Source organism: Argentina anserina, chromosome 4 (assembly GCF_933775445.1).
Source record: "Argentina anserina chromosome 4, drPotAnse1.1, whole genome shotgun sequence".
Taxonomy (NCBI): Eukaryota; Viridiplantae; Streptophyta; class Magnoliopsida; order Rosales; family Rosaceae; genus Argentina; species Argentina anserina.
In genome coordinates this window covers 22,555,402-22,574,419 of record NC_065875.1, presented here as the reverse complement: position 1 = coordinate 22,574,419, position 19,018 = coordinate 22,555,402, and the positions used below count along the sequence as shown (strand labels likewise).

Sequence of the window (19,018 nt, the reverse complement as noted above, 5' to 3'; positions counted from 1 at the left end):
TTTACTATCAGCACTCTTCGTGATAACCCTAGTATGGTTATCTTATGGCCCCCAATCCTGTTTATTAGAAGGGTTTCGTCCCCTCTCTCTATCTATTTACTATCAGCAGATCATTCATCTCCATGGTTGCTGGTCTGCAAGTGATACTATTTTGAGTTGTCATGCTTCGAAACGGTGTGATGATTCAGGTGAGTTGCTCATTCTTTCTATTGATCCATACTCTTCTCTTACTCGATTTTACCCAAGGTGGATTCACGATGCTGCCATGAGGAACGATCATGATTTGCTCTATGGTGGTGGTGGTGGTGGGGAGATTAGATTGAGTAATACCTCCACACTTCTTAGCATCAACATGTGTTTAAGGCTGCATCTAGATCTTCTCAGACATGATAGATATCGATTCATGTAAAGCTTAGAAGCTCTCATCAACGCAAGTTTGCTTCATCGGCTAGCGATGGGGGATGCTTGGTTGCGACTAGGGTTGACAGCGGCCAATCTACAATCCCTTCCTAGGGTTTCACAAGATAAGTTTTAGGTTTGGGCTTTGGAGCATGGGTCTAAATTCAATATTATTTTCGTTTAGTTTAATATGTTGTTTATTGTTATGCTCATATTAGTCATAAAATAGGCTAACTTTTTTCTTTTTTTAATTTTGAGCTTATTACAAAAAAAATAGTTTTCTACTGCATGCTAGTTTTAAGTTAGAGTCATAACCTCTTGTCTGATGTTTTGACAAAGCAGATAGCAGATGAGTATGTATTGGTTATTCCGACCTCATAAAATTTCTATAAAACTTATTGGTTTGCCATAAAAAAACAAAAAAACTGTTTGCCTGATATTTCATTATAATAATCTTCGCTGTTCTATTTTGTATCAAAATTACGTACTTTTATTTTCTAAGAAACGACTCAGCCATTTAACTATTAAAAGTCTGTAATTGAAGAACAAAATAAAGCTGAGCACAAATGCTACGGGAGTCATGTCCGGGGACTACATTGTACAAACTTCTAGGGCTTGGGCCTTGAAAGGCCTTCAAAGTCCAAAGAGTACAAAGCAGAGAGTTGGGCTTTGATCATTGATCATATATATATATATATATATATATATATATATGTGAGTGAGAAACTAAGTTTGTGCTCGATCACTGGATATTCCATTCCTAGGTCCTGCAGTAGGCTTTAATTGAGGGATTTGTTCCAAAAGTAGAAGCTGCAAGCTACCCTAGCCATAATATATCAGCATCAAATCTTCGTTCTAAGCTAAAGAATATATAAACATATATAACATGTGTAAATCATGCATGAAGTTGTGTGTACGAGCTGCAATTCAATTACGTATTCGAGATGTTTGATATTTCAATGAACTTGGACGAAACAAATGCCTGCAGAAAAGTCTGTGCGTACATTGCATATACACAATATGGACAACTTAAAAGGAAGTTGAATTTTGTGACCTAAACATTGTAGTACAGCTTTACAAACAATATAAAGGATCCGAGCTTGCAACAAAACAAAACTTGAAATGTACAAGTCTCAGAAGAACTCAGTCCTCCCAAAACATATATATAGCTTTCTGAATGACATAATTGCCTTTCAATCACCATCTTAACGATAATCACGACGAGTAATGAGGTGGTATTCATGCTATTATCTTCGTTGAATACTTGAATAGAATCGAAAACTAGCAATTTCTCCGGATGATCGATACGTTTATCTATAGCTTATATATTCATCATGATGTAGCATGTGATAGATGACCCGTGTATTTACTGATGTTCATCAGAGACTAACCAACTGATTGCATCGTTCAAACTTTGTACTTGTTGTGAAATTTTAATTGTAACTTGCAAACACACGGTCGTTAATATAGTGAGCAAATACGAGGTCATTCCAAATGAGAATCGATTTGATCCTAACTTAATTAATTTACTAAGAACACAAAAACAATCAAGATATGGTTTTAATATTTTCAAATGACAAATGAGATAAGATTAAAGGAAGAAACAAACAAGATAAAACCTAAGGTATAAGAATCAACCACAAACAATCATATTTATATATCAATACAACTAGTGGATTCTTTTGTCTCTCTTGATGACAATTCTCGTATCTATGTCATTCTCAGGTACTATAGACCATAATTTTCCTTAAATGTATGATGCTCTCCCTCTCGAGTAAATGTCGTATATGTTAGTTATGCTGTCTATCTTTCTCAAGTATAAATTTAACATGTAGGACTCATTACGCTCTAGAAAACAAGAAAATCAAGAAAATCAAGAAAATCATCATTCTCTCTCGAGTAACAATGTAATTTAACCCTTAAAAAACAATGTAATTCACCACACTTAATCACAAGAAGTTTCATAAATTATATTCCATCTTTATTTCAAAATTTATTTTCGAATTATTATATACAAAGCCCTAAGTTTATCAATCAGATAACTTAAACATAAAACATCAATTTAAATAGTAATCAAGCATTCATCAAAAAGAAATTATAAATTCATCAATAAAACATCAAACTATATAAATAATCTTGAAATGACATTATCCTAACCCTAGAAAAATATTTAACAAACTATAATTAAGGAAAACATAACAAAAACATAAAATAATGGAATAGTGAAGATGAATGGAGGGTCTGCTCCTTTAGAGTCTACATTGTACTCCGGAGACCTTCCTCTCATATGAAGTTCGTGCTCCCTTATATAGAGAAGATTCTTAGTTATCTTTGACTTCAGTTTTCTTCTAAGACTTGGGTTTCAGATTCCTTACTTGATATGAAACGGGAAAACCTTGAAATATCTCTTGTAAAAGTAGGAATCCATGTACTATTTGCATCTTCATCTGAATCATTGACCTTGATGTATTGAAATTGAATGCACTTGTGCCATGAAATAACTATCCATGAATACTAATGAACCCGGACATGTTTCATCTCTGACATCTCGTCATTCAAACGATTATAACTTCCTCTTAGAGTATCAAAATCAAGATTCGTAAAATCCTACATAAAATAGACTTCTGCATCTTTCTAATGATATAAGGCTCATGGTCTAATTCGATTCATAACTCTCTCAGGAGGTCGGCAAAGTTAGATGTTCTGCACATACAGATTCTGATAATGAAGTTTATAATTGTCATTTAATCTTTGTTAACTCATTTTAGTTTTTTTTTCTTCTCTATTGGACACAAACACAAATTTATAAAAACACTAATAACATAAATATAAGAGACTATGAGCACACTAGTAGTCCAATTATAGTGTCAATGATTGAAAATGCATGATCATCATCATAGTGGCACAGACATAGTACAACGTACTCTCTCTTTCTCAACCACAGTTCTCCATTAGAGCTGGCATGGGTCACCACTTAGAACACGCGTGAATCCATTGTGGTTTACGACTGATTTCAGTTCTTCATATCTTAGTCTCAATAATTGCAGGAGCTGAACAAATAGAGTGGAATTATCCTGGTTCATATTAATCTTCAGCTTTCTTCACAATCAAAAATAGGAAAGGTGGCAACATCATCTGATGGAACCCTCGACTTAAAATGGAAATCTCTTAGCTTCCGGTAATTGATTCTTATGTGATATCATTGCCCTAAAATCCATTTGAATCTATTCAGTCCTTTGAGCAGGTCCCCCCCCCCCCCTTCCCACCTTGAACGCTTCCTCTTATCTGATCAATTCATAAACATCTCTTAAGGATGAAATGAATTCATTAAAGAGTTAGGAAATATTTCAATATTTCAGTCATGATATGAGGATAATCCTTTATAAAGTGAAGAAATTGTTGTTAAATTCTCCTTTAGAATTATAGTATGAAATACTGCAGAATTCCTTCTCCTGGTACGTGTTACTATTGATACAAGCAACCAATAGAAGCTGCCTATATATCATCACAAACTTGAACTTCATCTATCCAGGACCCTAATCTCAAACCTGGGGTTTTATACCCTTTCCTTTTTCATATAATCTGTAATGTTAACTTATTAAGGATGATACCAGTAATCTTACAGCTGTTGTGAAGCATTTATCCACCTTCTGTAGCTTCCAACTCCCAATCATTAAGTGGAAGTTGAAAATTTTAAGAACATTTATTTTGAATCACAAAATATTGGTTACTCTGTAGTTTGAGGGTATCGACAGTTTACTCCTCAGTACTTTTAATTTCAACTAGTCACTTTTTGTATAATTCAACATTACACAATTTGGTCCAACCGTTAATTGTTTGTTTAGTTATGCCGTCACTTTGCTAACCTGGAATCTTTTTTATGCCAACTCAAGTAGTTATGTCCATATCATCATCATCTATCTTAAACTGAAAATTCTCATATTCATCATGAGCATGCCACCAAAGTGACCACACTCTCTCAGTCACCAACATGGGCATAAACTAACATTCTCTAAGTCCTCTTTAACCTCACTTTCTGGTCTCCGTCTTCTTCACCATCAAAACCAATCTCCAAATCTCCCACTCTCTTCCAACAGACTATTCTCTCCATAGGCATCTTTGCCACCGCTAAACCATCAAAATCAAATATCAAGGACTTCACCTTCTCCACCCAAATCATCAAAATCAGACATTTTGATATGACCAGGGCAAATGCTTAATCTTAATTACAAGTCAATATGCTCATTAAAAGATGTTAACTTTGGAAGGACAAACCATTCACCTGTGCTCATCGCTTTTCAGCGCATCCTTGTCGACGTAGGCTTTGGGTTTTACCATGAACTTATTCAGGTCATCCTCATTCGGGTATAACCTAATATCTAGGGTAAGTCATGCGGGAACCACTATTAAATGAGACGTACCAAAATTTCGGCATAATCTCCTTTGAAAGTAGCGAACCCTTCTTGCACAAAAACGACACTTCTATTTTAACACATCCAACCTCAACACTTGGAATCTACGTGCTCCCTAATATATAAACCAAACTCCATCACAAATTCAAATTAATCAGAGCAAAGTAAAACTACTAAACTGATATAAGCTACAAGAATGAGTATGCCTCACTCCAGGTACCTTTGACCTCCTCAAGATTTTCTTGCAAACTGGGCGGTTGAAAAACAAAGGGCACATGAGAAAATATTTATAAAAAAAACACGTTAGAGTGAGTAGACAAAAAATCCATACTAAAATAAAATAATCGATTATAATTACTTTCTCAATTTTTTATATTACGAAATATTGATGCATGCAATTTAAGGTTATAAATAATGTAATTCGAATGTGAGTTTTAACGAGAATTATCCATTTCACTTTCGATCTTAAGACAAGGAGCAGTCACCACAATAATATAATAACCCCGAAACTTCACACACAAGACCGTTCATTACTCACAACAAATGCAAGACCTCAACACACAACCTACAAGTCACACGTGGATCCCCTCACTCTCTGAATAAATAAATAAATATACACCTGAGGTCCACTAGTATATTACCTCTCTTCTAGTGACTCAGTAACATTAGCAAAACTTATGGTATCTTACTCTCAATAATATCATATCACTGCCGGTACATCATTTCTCTTCTGATTCTAGTAAAAGTAGGCCTCATCATTTAGCCCGCGGATCCGAAAAGCCCGAGGAGGCCCGCAAGCCCGACGGGGTTTTACCCGGCTTGGCCCGCGAGAAAGCCCGCCAAAGTCCGCTTCCATGGGTAGAGGGCCGGGCTTAAATTAAATGTGTGAAACCCGGCCCGCTAAAAGCCTGCAAGGCCCGACCCATAAAAGCCCGCTAAAAATAAAATATTATACATACATATTTTATTAGGTTTAGAATAAAACTATTGCATTATGAAGCAAATATATGAATGAAATTTCTCGGGATCGATCGACACCAGTCGATATGATCGGTATATATATTTAGTGACCCTGTAAAAATTTCATCCAATTCGGACTTCGTTTGGCCGTCGGAATTTTCTGTAAATCGAAAGCACCACTAATATGCCATAAGGGAGGACTTATTACAAATATGCAAATGCCGAAAGCTGTTTGCATATATGAAATCACCTAATTTTTGTTACCTATCGTGCGCGGTTGAACTGAAGAAATCTATTTGGAAAAGTCCCGGTCAATGGGGTTTCAATATGTCAAAACGCCTCTTTTTTAGTTGACCGTTGGTACAAACGGTCAAACCATGTCCAAAACGGACGAAATGTTTACGGGTTCCCTAAATATATATACCGATCACATTTACTGGTGTCGATCGACCATATTTCGAACTGGAGTTGTCGATCGCCGAAGTGTCCACTAATGTATTATAACCTTTATATTAGGTTTATAATAAAACTATCACATTATGAAGTGACTATATGAAGGAAACTTATTGGAATCGATCGATACCAGCCGATGTGATTGGTATATATATTTAGTGACCCTGTAAAAATTTCATCCAATTCGGATTTCGTTTGACCGTCGGAATTTTCGATAAATCGAAAACACCACTAATATGCCATAAGGGAGGACCTATTACAAATATGCGAATGCCGAAAGCCGTTTGCATATATGAAATCACCTAATTTTTATTACCTATCTTGTGCGGTTGAACTGAATAAATATATTTGGCAAAGCCTCGTTCAATGGGGTTTAAATATGTCAAAACGTCTCTTTTTTAGTTGATCGTTGGTACGAACGGTCAAATCATGTCCAAAATGGACGAAATTTTTACGGGTTCCCTAAATATATATACCAATCACATCTACTGGTGTCTATCGACCATATTTTGAATTGGAGTTGTCGATCGCCGAAGTGTCGACTAATGTATTATAACATTTATATTAGGTTTATAATAAAACTATCACATTATGAAGCGACTATATGAAGTAAACTTCTCGGAATCGATCGACACTATCCAATATGATCAGTATTTATATTTAATGATCATTTTAAAATTTCATCCAATTCGGACCTCGTTTGACCGTCGGAATTTCCGGTAAACCAAAAACAACACTAATATGCCATAAGGGGGGACCCATTACCAAGATGTGAATACAGAAAGTTGTTTACATATTTGAAATCACCTAATTTTTGTCACTGATCGTGCGTAGTGGCAATGAGAAAAACCATTTGGCAAAGCCCCTGTCAATGGGGTTTTATTATGTGAAAACGACTATTTTTTTTGTTGACCGAAAATTCCAAGGGTTAAACGAGGTCCGAATTGGATGAAATATTTACAGAGTTCCTAAATATATATATTGATCACATCTATTAGTGTCGATCGACAATATTTCGAAACTAGAATTTATTTGTGACTTTTTTTAGAATGTTTTATAATAATTCTTTTATTGTTTCAAACCCTTAAAAATTAGAATATTATATTTTTTTCTAATACAAGCGCGCAAGTCCCGGCCCGTAAAAACGCGCAAGGCTCGCTTTAGGTGGGCGGGCTTAGATCTTCATATTTGTGAAAATACACGGCCCGGCACAGCCCGCCACTTATTTAAATTTATTAAAGCCTGGCCCGGCCCGTTGACGAGCCCTAAGTAAAAGGACTTGCACCGCTAATCATAATAATATTATCATGTCATATAATATGCCCTCGAGCAATAATAATACTCTCAGGCTCCCAATACCGTCACGTCGCGCTAACTGAGAGGGTATTAGGTTGTCGTGGTATCGTCGACTATACCATATCGCCTCTCAGGCGGAAAAAAAAATCATAAGATACGGTTCTTAACCGTATGAAAATAAATCAATAAATCAGCTAATTCATCCCCTCTCTTCTAGCTTCACATACATGTGAGACCACTATTTCATCCCCTTTGTTCTAGTGTCTCAATATATCTCATACAGTCTATAAACTGACCCCGAGTCTCACCCGGTAACATATGACTAAACACCCTTCTCAATCCACAATAACTGTTGTGTCCCACTAGAATGAGAACTCATATCATACTACACAATATCAACCCCAAACGGAATATCCGATAACACGTGAACTACAAACAAAGCAACCCCACACACTCTATCATCCACACAAGTCGCATAACCTATCCGGCAAGGAATGTCGCAACCCACCACCAAAACCAACACACATAACTGTCATCATATCAATTATCCACCAAGCCAATCATACAATAACCATCATTATCAATACATGAAAACAAACGATCATTTTGAAAATAAAACGCATGCATACATATACATATATAGGAGAATTTTCAGGTGTGGACGTCTGTACCTTACGTAAGATACAGATTCGCCGATTCCGGTGAAGGCAGGCTGCAACGGCGGGGCAGACCACGACAGCCGCACTCCCCACCTCCCGGAGGTCCCGTCTGTGGCGGTCGGAGCTCCATCGGCTACCCACGGCGGCCGGAATCGCGAAATCGCTGGAATCTGCCCAGAAACTTGATTTTTGCAGATTCCGGCCGCCGTGAGCCACCGATGGAGCTCCGGCCGGCACAGACGGGATCACCGGGAGGTGGGTAGTGCGGCTGTGTTAGTCCGCCGCGCCGTTGCGGTCTGCCGTCGTCGGAATTGGCGAATCCGCACGATGCGGACATCCGCACCTGAAGCGGCATGTACATATATATATATATATATATATTTAAAAACAAGGTCCACCCATCAAGTGTAGCTAGTAGCGTCCAGAGTCAGGATCCCCGTCGAGCAAAGTATTTGAATGTTGTCCTGCAATGAGGACTCAATCGGCCGAAAAATGCAGAGGAAAGTTGGAGCAGCGCACCGAAATCCAAATCGAGATGTAGCTCGAATCACTGCCCAACTCCGGTCGAATCATGCTCAGAAGGAAGAGATAAGACGATATGTAGTAGCCCCGAGTTCCAAAGTTGCCAGAAAAGGCCGCACTGCGGCATTAACTTTCAGCCGGATCTTGCGGGTGTTGCTGCGCCGTACACGGCAGTTGGTGGGTGTCAAGGTTGCTCCCAAATAATTGAGAATGGCTAGACGGTTCGAACGGGACCGGTGGTGGCGCTCTAATCGGTGGTCGAACGACCGAGACGTTTCCGGGGAATCGCGTGAAGAGTGGCGCGAACGAGTTTTTGGATTTTCTGATTTTTTTTTAAATTATCTTCCATTTAACCCCCTAATATATACTATTTTCCAAAAAATGCTTTAAACCTCTTTTGATTCGTAACTTTTTCATGCGAACTCCGATTTGGGTGTGTAGCATGTCTACGAACTCGTATCGACGAGCTTTCCAACTTCTGTGAATGAAGTTTTCTTGAAAAGTCAATTTTTAGAGTCGCTACACTTAGTACGACTCTCAATTCGAGTAAAAGGTAAAAATAAAAATCATAAGGAGAGGTAAGAGGTTCAGGGTGTATCAGTCCGCCTCCGCCACCACTAGCTCTCCTTTCTACGCCTCTGCTCCCACTTCTTCGCCATCACCATCATTTGGGACTACCGCTCAATTTGGCTCAACCTCTTCTGATGTGTCACCATTGTTTGGGACCACTACTCATTTCGACTCAACCTCCTCAGCGGCAGCGCCACCCTCTACCACCACTCCAAACTTGTTTGGAAGCTCTGCTCGTTGTTTGGACTTTGGAATGTCATCTTTGAATATGTACTCTTTAACAAGTTGGGCAATTAGTTATGAAAGAAGTTGGAATTTCCTTTCTTTTGTTTCCATATGGAGAAGGAGGGTTATGTGTTTGGGTTTGGAGGTGCGGTATTTCGAGATCTTTAAGATAAAAGAAGTGACATGTATTTTGTTATTTTCTAAAAGCATATTTGGTTCTCACTTCTTAATACGGTAATGTTCTCAGTACTATTTGGGTCTTTGGAAGAAATAAGTAGAGCGTTGAAAATGTGCTTGCATCAGGCATCATTATATTGCAACCACATTGTCAATATCAAATATAAAGTTTCCAACTAAGATAACAACCCTATAATTCCACGCTTAACTTTGTATTTTTCTTGCTAATAAAGCAAATATATTTTGCCTAGTCGATCACGTTTCCTGTACAGAGAATCCAGATTGACAATGGAAGGAAAGGAAGCAATTTCCCTGAAGAAACACCTACAGATATTTCATTTTCATTCTCAATTTAGGACCAAGTGATCTATTCGATCTTCTCTTTCTATAGGACCTTTTCAAATCTATCTAACAGTAACTGTATATGATCAAAAGCAATCAAAGAGTATTGGACAAAATTCAAACACATAATTTGCTATCTTTTTTCAATTTTGGACTGAATATATAGGTTCATTTTGCTATGACCTCAACATCTCTAGCTTAGCCACCTAACACGTATACAACCAAACCTCTCTCAGAACAATTCCATTTTTGTCAGTTCGGAAAGGCAGAACCATGTGGACACACTCTTTTGGTTCAATTCTTATTATTGAACTCTATTCTGCTCTATAAATCTTTGCCTTTTATTTCTGTTCTTCAAGACAAACAACTTTGTAGCACCTCTCTCTCTCTCTCTCTCTTTCTCTCCTAACAAACACATAACCGACTAAGGGGGCATCCATGGCTGGTGTTGCAAACAATGCGTCCACAAGTCCTAAGGATGAAGAGAATGAGCTGAGGAAGGGGCCATGGACGCTTGACGAAGACACCCTGCTGATACATTACATCGCCAACCACGGTGAAGGCCATTGGAATGCCTTAGCAAAATGTGCAGGTTTGTTATAATAGTTGAGTCTCCCTGTCGTGTCACAACCTCATATATAATGATCAATGAAGTAAATGAACTCATTTCTTAATATTTCATTAAACTTGGTCAGGATTGAAGAGGACAGGAAAAAGCTGCCGATTGAGATGGCTGAATTACTTGAAACCTGACATCAAGCGCGGGAACCTTACTCCACAAGAACAACTCATGATCCTTGAACTCCATTCCAAGTGGGGAAACAGGTATCATTTACAGTGTTAGTTAGAGTTATAGCATACATAGTGTTAACTATTTAACTTTGTATTGTTCTGACTCCTGTATTCACTCTGGGAATGTCAGGTGGTCGAAAATAGCGCAACATTTGCCAGGAAGAACAGACAACGAGATTAAGAACTACTGGAGAACAAGGGTGCAAAAACATGCGCGCCAACTTAATATTGAGTCTAATAGCCAAAGGTTTATTGATGCAATTCGATGCTTCTGGATGCCGACTTTGCGTCACAAGATAGAGCAAACTTCTTCACTTAGTTTAGACCATTCAACTTCTCCTTCCAGTTACTTGACTTCTCAGACCTCTTTAGCTCCTCCTCAAACTTACTCAGTTCCTCCTTCTCCATCAAGCAAGGTGGTCTCACACGTATCTGATTATTCCCCAGTTGGAATTTCAAGCCCAAGTCATAATAGTCTTACCTCTGATTCACTTCTGTTACAGCTGCCACGACTTCCAGAACAACCAGCAACTTCATCCTATGCCTTTGAAGCTCTAAGTGACAATCATTATGTGGACTATGACATGGAGGGTTATAGCCTCGACCCTGTTCCAGAAATGGCCTATTACGATAGTTCACAGTTTTATTGCCAGATGGCAGAAAGCGATTGGATATCTGGTAATTACATGACTGACACTATGGAACATGCAGGGGATGTGACATTTTGAGGAAAGATAGGGTGTATTGTACTCTTAAGTGACCAGTTTCATGTATAGGACCATTTAGTTGTAGAGCTGCATTAACTGATGGATGATTTCTAGTATCTGATATTCTGTGTTTGAGCGTTGAAGTAAATGTACTGTCTTTGTAAAAAGACGACATCTTCCATGGCTGTTATCACCGGCCTTTTTCAATTCAAATAGTAGCTCTATAATCTTCAACTAAAAATTATGAAACTGCAGTAACATACAATTTGAAATCCTCATCTCTAAGAACACTCCTTAAACTCAAAGCATATGCTATTGGACAATGTGTTCTCAACGGATCAATCACTTCAACTATACAGGGACAGCTTGTCATGTACAACTACGATAAACCAGTCAATCAACTCCCGGAAATTTCGTGTTTTTGATATTTTTCTAGTCAAATTATTACAATCTGAGCAGCTGTCATTAAAAAAAAGAAAAGGAAATACAAGTATACAACCAACATAACCCCTGTTTTCCCTTTCTTACTAGGATTCAAAGTTGCTTGGCTTCTATTCACGTCACCCGGTGGAAAAGGCATATACGTGCTATTCCAACGGTGAATGATTTAGCTCTAACCAAGTAAGATTCTTGACTTGACTAGTCTATAGGTTTCTCCAGTGGGTATATGACTATGGGTATCTTATGCTTAAATGTCGGTCGTCATCATAGTACAGATTTTGTGAGTAAGTGAAAGCTGATCTGTTTGATTAAGTTGTGCCCGAACATGTGACCCAAAGGCGCTAAGTTTTCATGTGAGGCTGGAAGCCAAGAACGCATGATGGGAAAGCAGAATATGGTTAACTTTATCCTCAATTCAATCCCTTTCAAACTTCAATCAAATCAATCGTCCTTTCACTATCACAAGCAAGCGTGAAGAGACGCAACTCCATTCAGTCAGAGGGAGGCTGTTGATGAGAGGCCCTCTCTTCCTTTCTAAGTTGTGTTAAAAACTAAAGACTCGAAAGAGGTTTCCTGACCTCTGTTATTGCCCATCCTCTGCAACTGAAGCCAATATTTTCCGCAGCCACTTCCCACCCAACCCACGTTTTCTTTCATGTACACAAGTCCAACACAAGAAAGGCACTTAAAATCAAATGACCGAAAGAACCAGGGAGAGCCACTGTCGTTTACCTTTCTAGCAGAAGACGAGTAGGATGTGGAAGTAGTAAGCTCTATCCACTGCACTTGTATAACAATTAACAAGACAAGAATGCACAAAACTAGAAGTATGGCAGAACAGACTAGGATGACAACAATGCAATGCTAATTGTATATATAACTTTGTAGTATAATTGGTTTGAAATATACACAAACAGTATGGTTGAAATAACATCAACTGTCTAAACATGATTAAAAACAGAGGTCAACTTTCGCGATAAAACTACCCACTTTTTTTTTCCCTGTTGAGGCTTCCAAAGATAAGACCTACTTCCCACTCTTGTAGCTATCACGCAGCGTGACCGTACGATTAAATACAAGCTTCTCAGGAGTTGAATCTTTGTCGACCACAAAATAGCCTGGAATTGCATATCGGTAGAAAGTCAGAAAAGAAATCTAGAAATATCTCCAAATTCATGAAATATGAGCAGAAGTCATCTGGAGTCCAGCCACTGTATATAACGCATTACATCTATAGCTCAGCAGTCTTGACAAATTTGAGACTATCATTTGATATATACGATTCTACGGTATACCAAAGATTTATTAGTTAGATTTCCAGTAAAAGGGTTTTTATTTTGTTTTATTTTGTTTTTTCTTCAGGTAAGAGGTTCTTTAAAAGAAATTTTCCAAAGACATCCTGAGCAAAGCTAAGATTAGGTGAAGAAGAACAAAAAAACTAGTACAGAAGTGATAAAGGTAGAATATACTGGACGTGATGCAAAGTTTCTCCCTTGTATTTATGAACTCATGCCTCTATGAAAGCGCCCCTATCTATATCTATAAGACCACCAAAAGTGAATGCAGAAACTTACCAAGTCTTTCGAACTGAAATGTGTCACCAACACCAACACCATTCCCAAGTGATGGAACAGCAAATGCATTTGGTATCACAACTTTTGATTCATTATTCAGATCAGAAAGCCAGTCTTTCTCAAGCTCAGCAGGATTCTGGCACAACCACAATTTTTGTTAGGAAAACAGATGATTATAGAAGGTAGGAAGGTCTTAGAAAATAAAAGATGGCCAACCTCCGACTTGAATAGTCTGTCGAACAATCGAACTTCCACTTTGAGTGGATCAACCCCAGGAGAAGGTTCAGCGGCCCAATGCAGCACCCCCTGTGGAATACATAAATCCAAGGATTCAGGAATGAGTAAGCAGCAGCACGTAATATTGAATCACACTTTAAATTTTGGCACAAGAGAAAGATTATAAACCTTTGGCTTTGTCCTCTTCTCTGGATCATACTCAACCCGTATCTCAAGTACAGACTGATTATCCTCGGCTAAAACAGCATCCACACACTTGATAGGACATGCATATCTGCAACCATGAAGAAAAGGAATATTACTGGGAAGTATACATCTGCTATAAAGTGGCGTAAATATAAAGAACCTGTGCCATATATACCTGAGCAGGGCAGATTTTCCAGGAGCAAGTCCAAAGTAGTCCTTTGAGTCCTTAAGGCGAAAATCGGAGCGCTCAATGTAAAACACTTTGGAAAATGGAACCTGATGTGTATGCCAGACAACATAAGCCACCAACAGTCATAAGTACCACACTTGAAGCAACATTTGAATCAATACAACAGGTAATAACTTAATAATTGATAAAGGTGGTGGCAAGAAAAAAAGTGATATTGGCCAAAAGAAGCTAAGCAATCCTCTTTAAAACTGAAATCCAGCATCCTATATTCATTATCTACAAATTGTATGGGCACAAATACTGTAGGACTTTCATATCTAAGCATTTCTAACAAAACCGATTGATCCATGGAATCCAAGGTTACCTTGTAGGACTCCGCTTCCAAATCCGGCCACTTTCTTGCTTCACAGTCTTTTATGAGACCATCTTTCCAGTTGGTAATGACGACCTTGAAACCAGAATTGATTGGTCATTCAAAGAGCGAAAATCGTTGAAAGCAAAAACAATGGAAGCAAGATTTACACCTTTACAGGATCGAGCACAACCATTGTGCGGGGAGCTGTTTTATTAAGCTCTTCTCTGATGTGGTACTCAAGACGACTCAGATGAATCATACTACAATCACTGCAGCATAAAATCAAAAGTTAATAAATGGTAATGAGCACCATAAATCTTATTGTTATTAGAAGTGGCTCAATCATGATAAATGATATCCATATGCAAATTATATTCGACCTTCTTGTAATCCCAATTCCTCTAACAAACGTATTAATGGCAGTCGATGTAACACCCCGACGTCGTAAACCAGCCAGTGTCATAAGACGTGGATCATCCCAACCATCAACCCACTTATCAGTCACTAGTTGATTTAACTGCGAAATAAATAATAGTTGTGAAGTGTGGAGAAAACTCATACATGATATTGAATATTAAATTCTGAATGAATGAAGCACATCCAGTAGTTGACTCACCTTACGCTTTGACATAACAGTGTTACTGACATTCAGTCTTGAATATTCCCAAACATACGGTTGATATAGGCCCAGAGAATGCAATAACCAGTAGTATGAAGCACGGCGTGTCTCAAATTCTAAAGTGCACAACTGCCATATTCATAGACAAGATAAATAAATAAATCAGCACTCTTTACAAGTTAAACAGAACTAAGTAGGAAAGGATAATACAGTGTCACATAGGAATGCTGTTAGGTAAAGAAATTTCAACTAGTGATATGTGAGCATAGCATTCCGGGTATTATTATAGACAAGAAACATAATGATTCCGCTTGCTCTGGAAAGACAAATTACTCAGATAAATATAAGGACCAAAAATTATTCCACTAAAGTACATCCCATAAGAATACCAATTGGAGGTGTAATACATACCGAATGGGTGATATTCTCAAGAGAATCCACAATGCAATGAGCATAATCATAACTTGGATAGATACACCACTTGTCTCCAGCATGCGGATGAGGAGTAAACTGACAATAATAAATAGATAAAGATAAATCAACCCATAGTATGAGGAAGACATAAGCCTGGGGATTCAAAAAGATTATTTAAGGTAGAAACTTACTTTGATCCGATATGCAATGAGGTCATACATGTTAAAATTATCACTTTGCATATCTTGTTTCATTCTTAAAGTCGCTTTCCCTTCTTCAATAGCGCCACGCCTCATATCCTCAAAAAGTTTAAGCGACTCTTCAATTGGCCTGTCCCTCCAAGGGCTGTTCATCTTTTTCTCCCTGTACTCCTTTATCTCATCCCCCGTCTAAAACCAATGAGAAAAAGTAAGCATTCTTCTCAAACCAATGAAGACTAGTTGACAGCACCCAAACCATTAAATTTAAGTATAACTGATAATTAATAATACTATCCCTCTAGTTGGAGATATTAGCTAGCTAGATATAAGATATGATGGGTCGGGTAATGGTACTGAATTCTACCAAAGACTTGTCCATGTAAGTACACAATACTAAGCATCAAAAGCAATTTCCAATGTATTTATTTATTCATATAACATATAACCTGATGATCAACATAAGCGTGACCGCGTCGTATGAGCTCTACTGCCAAATCATACAGCTCTTGAAAGTAATCACTAGTGTAAGTTATCTGCACAAAAGTTAGGTGTTAGTTACCGCAAGTAAAATAAGCAAAGTTTTTTACCCAACAACTCTTTTACCTTGAACGGTTCCCAACCCATCCAACTGACAATTTCCTGAATATGATCAATATATTCTTTTTTCTCAGCTTCCGGATTTGTGTCATCAAACCTACAAGCAAGAGAGATAATTCATATTGAAAATCTCTTCAAACTAAACATACAAATTTGATAGAAGATTATTTTAAGTCTGCGATGGTAAAATATTAATACACAATACCTCTAGTGTGGTAACAGTTACATTAACATTGCAAAAATCATTACAATTTTTTTTATAGTTTTGATACGCAAAAGGTTTTAGGTCAAATAGTATAAAACCTTCAGCAATATGGAAAGCCAAATAGTATGTCATACAATTTTATAGAGTTAAGATCTCAACTAATAACAGCACGTCACTTATAGGTTTGCATGTTTGTTATCTTTCATCTTCTTATTAGAAGACAAAACATAATTAAAAGGCTGTCAAAGTAACAAGGAATGACTCTCACCTCAGATAGCAGCTACCACCTCTCTCTTTAGCCAGGCCAAAATCAATAAACATTGCCTGATGAATAGGAGATGAGTATAAGTTGGACCTTAAAGAAGTACATATTTTAGCCAAGAAACCATTTATATCCTTACCTTGGCATGGCCTATATGTAGATATCCATTTGGTTCAGGAGGAAAGCGAGTTAAAACTCTCCCCCCAGTCACACTCAAGTGTTTTTCAAGGAGTTCCTTTGAATTGCAACATCTCAGAATAGAACCATCACTAAAGAATACTGAAGTATGAACCTGAAAATTAACATTAGAATAACAAAGTCCTTTAAACGACCTCCAAGTAAGATTTGGCAAATGAGTTAAACAGTTGCTGGTTGGTAAGAAATCAATGCAACACCAATATGCAAGAGAAGAAGAACATAAGAAAATGTGATTGGTATTACCTTAAAGTTCTCTTCTGGTTGAGGGAATATGGCATACGGATTAAGAATTTCTTCACTTGGTTGTTCAGGGGTAGAAACAGCAATAGCTTTTTCCTACACAAGTAGGATGAAAGCAAGAGAAAAATGAAGTGTTCAGTTATCTGTCAATAGCTTACAGGCAGAATGACTAAAGATTATAAAATGCTAACCTCTACTTTAGCAGGCTTCTCTTTCTTCTTTTTAGGAACCTTTACATCATCTTCAGCAGTCCTTTCACCAAGCAATTCACGCAACTTTGTATCAATTGATGCCTGTAACAGTATTAGGCATATGGCATTCAATCACTTAATTGTTAAAACAATATTATATCAATTCTAAAATACAGTCAAAAGATTATAATGAGATTACCTTTACAATTTTTGGGTCAGCCCATGGATGTCTCTTCCTAAGATGTGCAAATAAGTCACCCACTGGAGTCAAATCATAGAACACAAAATTTAATTTCCAATAGAGTACTCATGCCGCATATATAAATAATAATAATTAAAAAATGGAGAGACAGGGGATTGTAGGGATTGGAATGATGAGTTCCATTAGATTGTACGGATTGAAATAAATATGTTTACAATGCATGTTGCAACAATAACTCAATACATGTATCACATGAAAGCCTATACAGTAATCATTTAATAAGACTAACCATTTGTTTTATAGCGCTGCTCTAATATTGCAGTCTTATTCTCTTCAAAAACCTCATCAACAGATTTCTTGATTTCTTCTTTTGAAACTTCAACACCTGCTCGCAAATTTTAATAAGGAAATAAATTTCAGAAACCACAACAACCTTCCACTATATAAAATATACAAAAGCACAATCCTACCAACACCACATGCTTCTTCAAATTCACTTATTTCAAAGTTTCCTGGCCCTGTATTTGCAAAAAATAATAAAGCCGCGTCTAACTGAGCCGGCATTTTAATCTGGAAAGCACAAACTCTCATGAGCTTATAGAAAAACAAATGCAATAATCAATTATTGAATCATAACCACAGCAAGCACTTCAAAATTAAAACTCCGAATGTAGGTCACCAACCTTTGAAGACACAATGTACTCTGCCAATTTCGGCCGATGCACAAGGGCATTTGCTGGAAATTTCGTAGCAACCTGCCACAGATGGTATAGCACAACTATACATTAACAACAAAGCCATAAATTCTTACTAGAAAAATCTCGAAACCGGCGCAAGCTAGAATTCCACAGGACTATAAATTACACTATCATTTACCGAATTACACTCATTTTTACCGAATTAACATCTTAAGCAGAACTAAGTTGAACCTACTCACCGAGTATAGAAGATTACCGACGCTCCGACTACATCCATCGGTAACCGCAGCCTGAGATTTTGAATCAAACCAAAACGAATAAAGTCCATAGCTCTAAACAGGAATTAAGCTACAGAAACAACGAAATTGAGCTCATCGGAGATGAAAAATCAGAAGAAAAATCGTTTACCTCGTGAATAACGGCGGTTAGATTGGCGGTGACCTTGTTGTTAGCGATGGTGTTCTTGGCCGTCCGGTCATCCAGTCCGACCTTCAAGAAGAGATCGAGGTTCCTCTCCTTATCGGCGGCGCCGTCGTCCTTGGAAGGCATCTTTAACGGCGGCGAAGGAGAAGCGAGTGGAAGCTTAGCTAAGAGGTGAGGTGCGGTGGTGGAAAACCCTAATTAAAACCAGGGACTGGGAGGCAGCGAAGCAGACAAGCAGTGTGCTGGTATCAGTGGGTGCGTGGCAGTTTTAC

The 19,018-nt window shown here is 37.8% G+C and overlaps 2 protein-coding genes across 2 annotated transcripts; one reads left to right on the top strand and one right to left on the bottom strand.

The window, feature by feature from the left end:
* Positions 1 to 10,421: 10,421 nt before the first annotated feature.
* Positions 10,422 to 11,566, top strand: LOC126791976 (transcription factor MYB62). The gene is made up of 3 exons (XM_050518484.1): positions 10,422 to 10,607; positions 10,711 to 10,840; positions 10,938 to 11,566. The coding sequence occupies exons 1-3, from the start codon at positions 10,454 to 10,456 to the stop codon at positions 11,533 to 11,535; spliced, it is 882 nt and encodes a 293-aa protein (XP_050374441.1). The 5' UTR covers positions 10,422 to 10,453; the 3' UTR covers positions 11,536 to 11,566.
* A 1,232-nt stretch (positions 11,567 to 12,798) lies between these two features.
* LOC126791955 (glutamine--tRNA ligase) lies at positions 12,799 to 18,991 on the bottom strand. Its single transcript, XM_050518458.1, has 23 exons — positions 18,732 to 18,991; positions 18,563 to 18,613; positions 18,309 to 18,380; positions 18,096 to 18,195; positions 17,915 to 18,010; positions 17,623 to 17,684; positions 17,424 to 17,525; positions 17,236 to 17,328; positions 16,934 to 17,086; positions 16,801 to 16,856; positions 16,334 to 16,424; positions 16,177 to 16,263; positions 15,722 to 15,919; positions 15,528 to 15,626; positions 15,114 to 15,245; positions 14,878 to 15,014; positions 14,667 to 14,766; positions 14,507 to 14,590; positions 14,128 to 14,228; positions 13,935 to 14,040; positions 13,746 to 13,835; positions 13,530 to 13,665; positions 12,799 to 13,073 (listed from the first exon to the last, which is right to left on the bottom strand). Exons 1-23 carry the CDS (start codon positions 18,870 to 18,872, stop codon positions 12,982 to 12,984), a joined length of 2,379 nt encoding a protein of 792 aa, XP_050374415.1. The 5' UTR covers positions 18,873 to 18,991; the 3' UTR covers positions 12,799 to 12,981.
* Between the last annotated feature and the right edge of the window lie 27 nt (positions 18,992 to 19,018).

Bases quoted from the DNA above. Each gene is read 5' to 3' on its own strand.
- LOC126791955 (XM_050518458.1), bottom strand. From the start codon at position 18,872: ATGCCTTCCAAGGACGACGGCGCCGCCGATAAGGAGAGGAACCTCGAT. The intron at 18,614-18,731 runs GTAAACGATTTT...TCAAAATCTCAG, and splicing joins TAACCGCCGTTATTCACGAG to GCTGCGGTTACCGATGGATG. The intron at 13,836-13,934 runs GTTTATAATCTT...TGTATTCCACAG, and splicing joins AGAAGAGGACAAAGCCAAAG to GGGGTGCTGCATTGGGCCGC.
- LOC126791976 (XM_050518484.1), top strand. From the start codon at position 10,454: ATGGCTGGTGTTGCAAACAATGCGTCCACAAGTCCTAAGGATGAAGAG. The intron at 10,608-10,710 runs GTTTGTTATAAT...AAACTTGGTCAG, and splicing joins TGCCTTAGCAAAATGTGCAG to GATTGAAGAGGACAGGAAAA. The intron at 10,841-10,937 runs GTATCATTTACA...TGGGAATGTCAG, and splicing joins CATTCCAAGTGGGGAAACAG to GTGGTCGAAAATAGCGCAAC.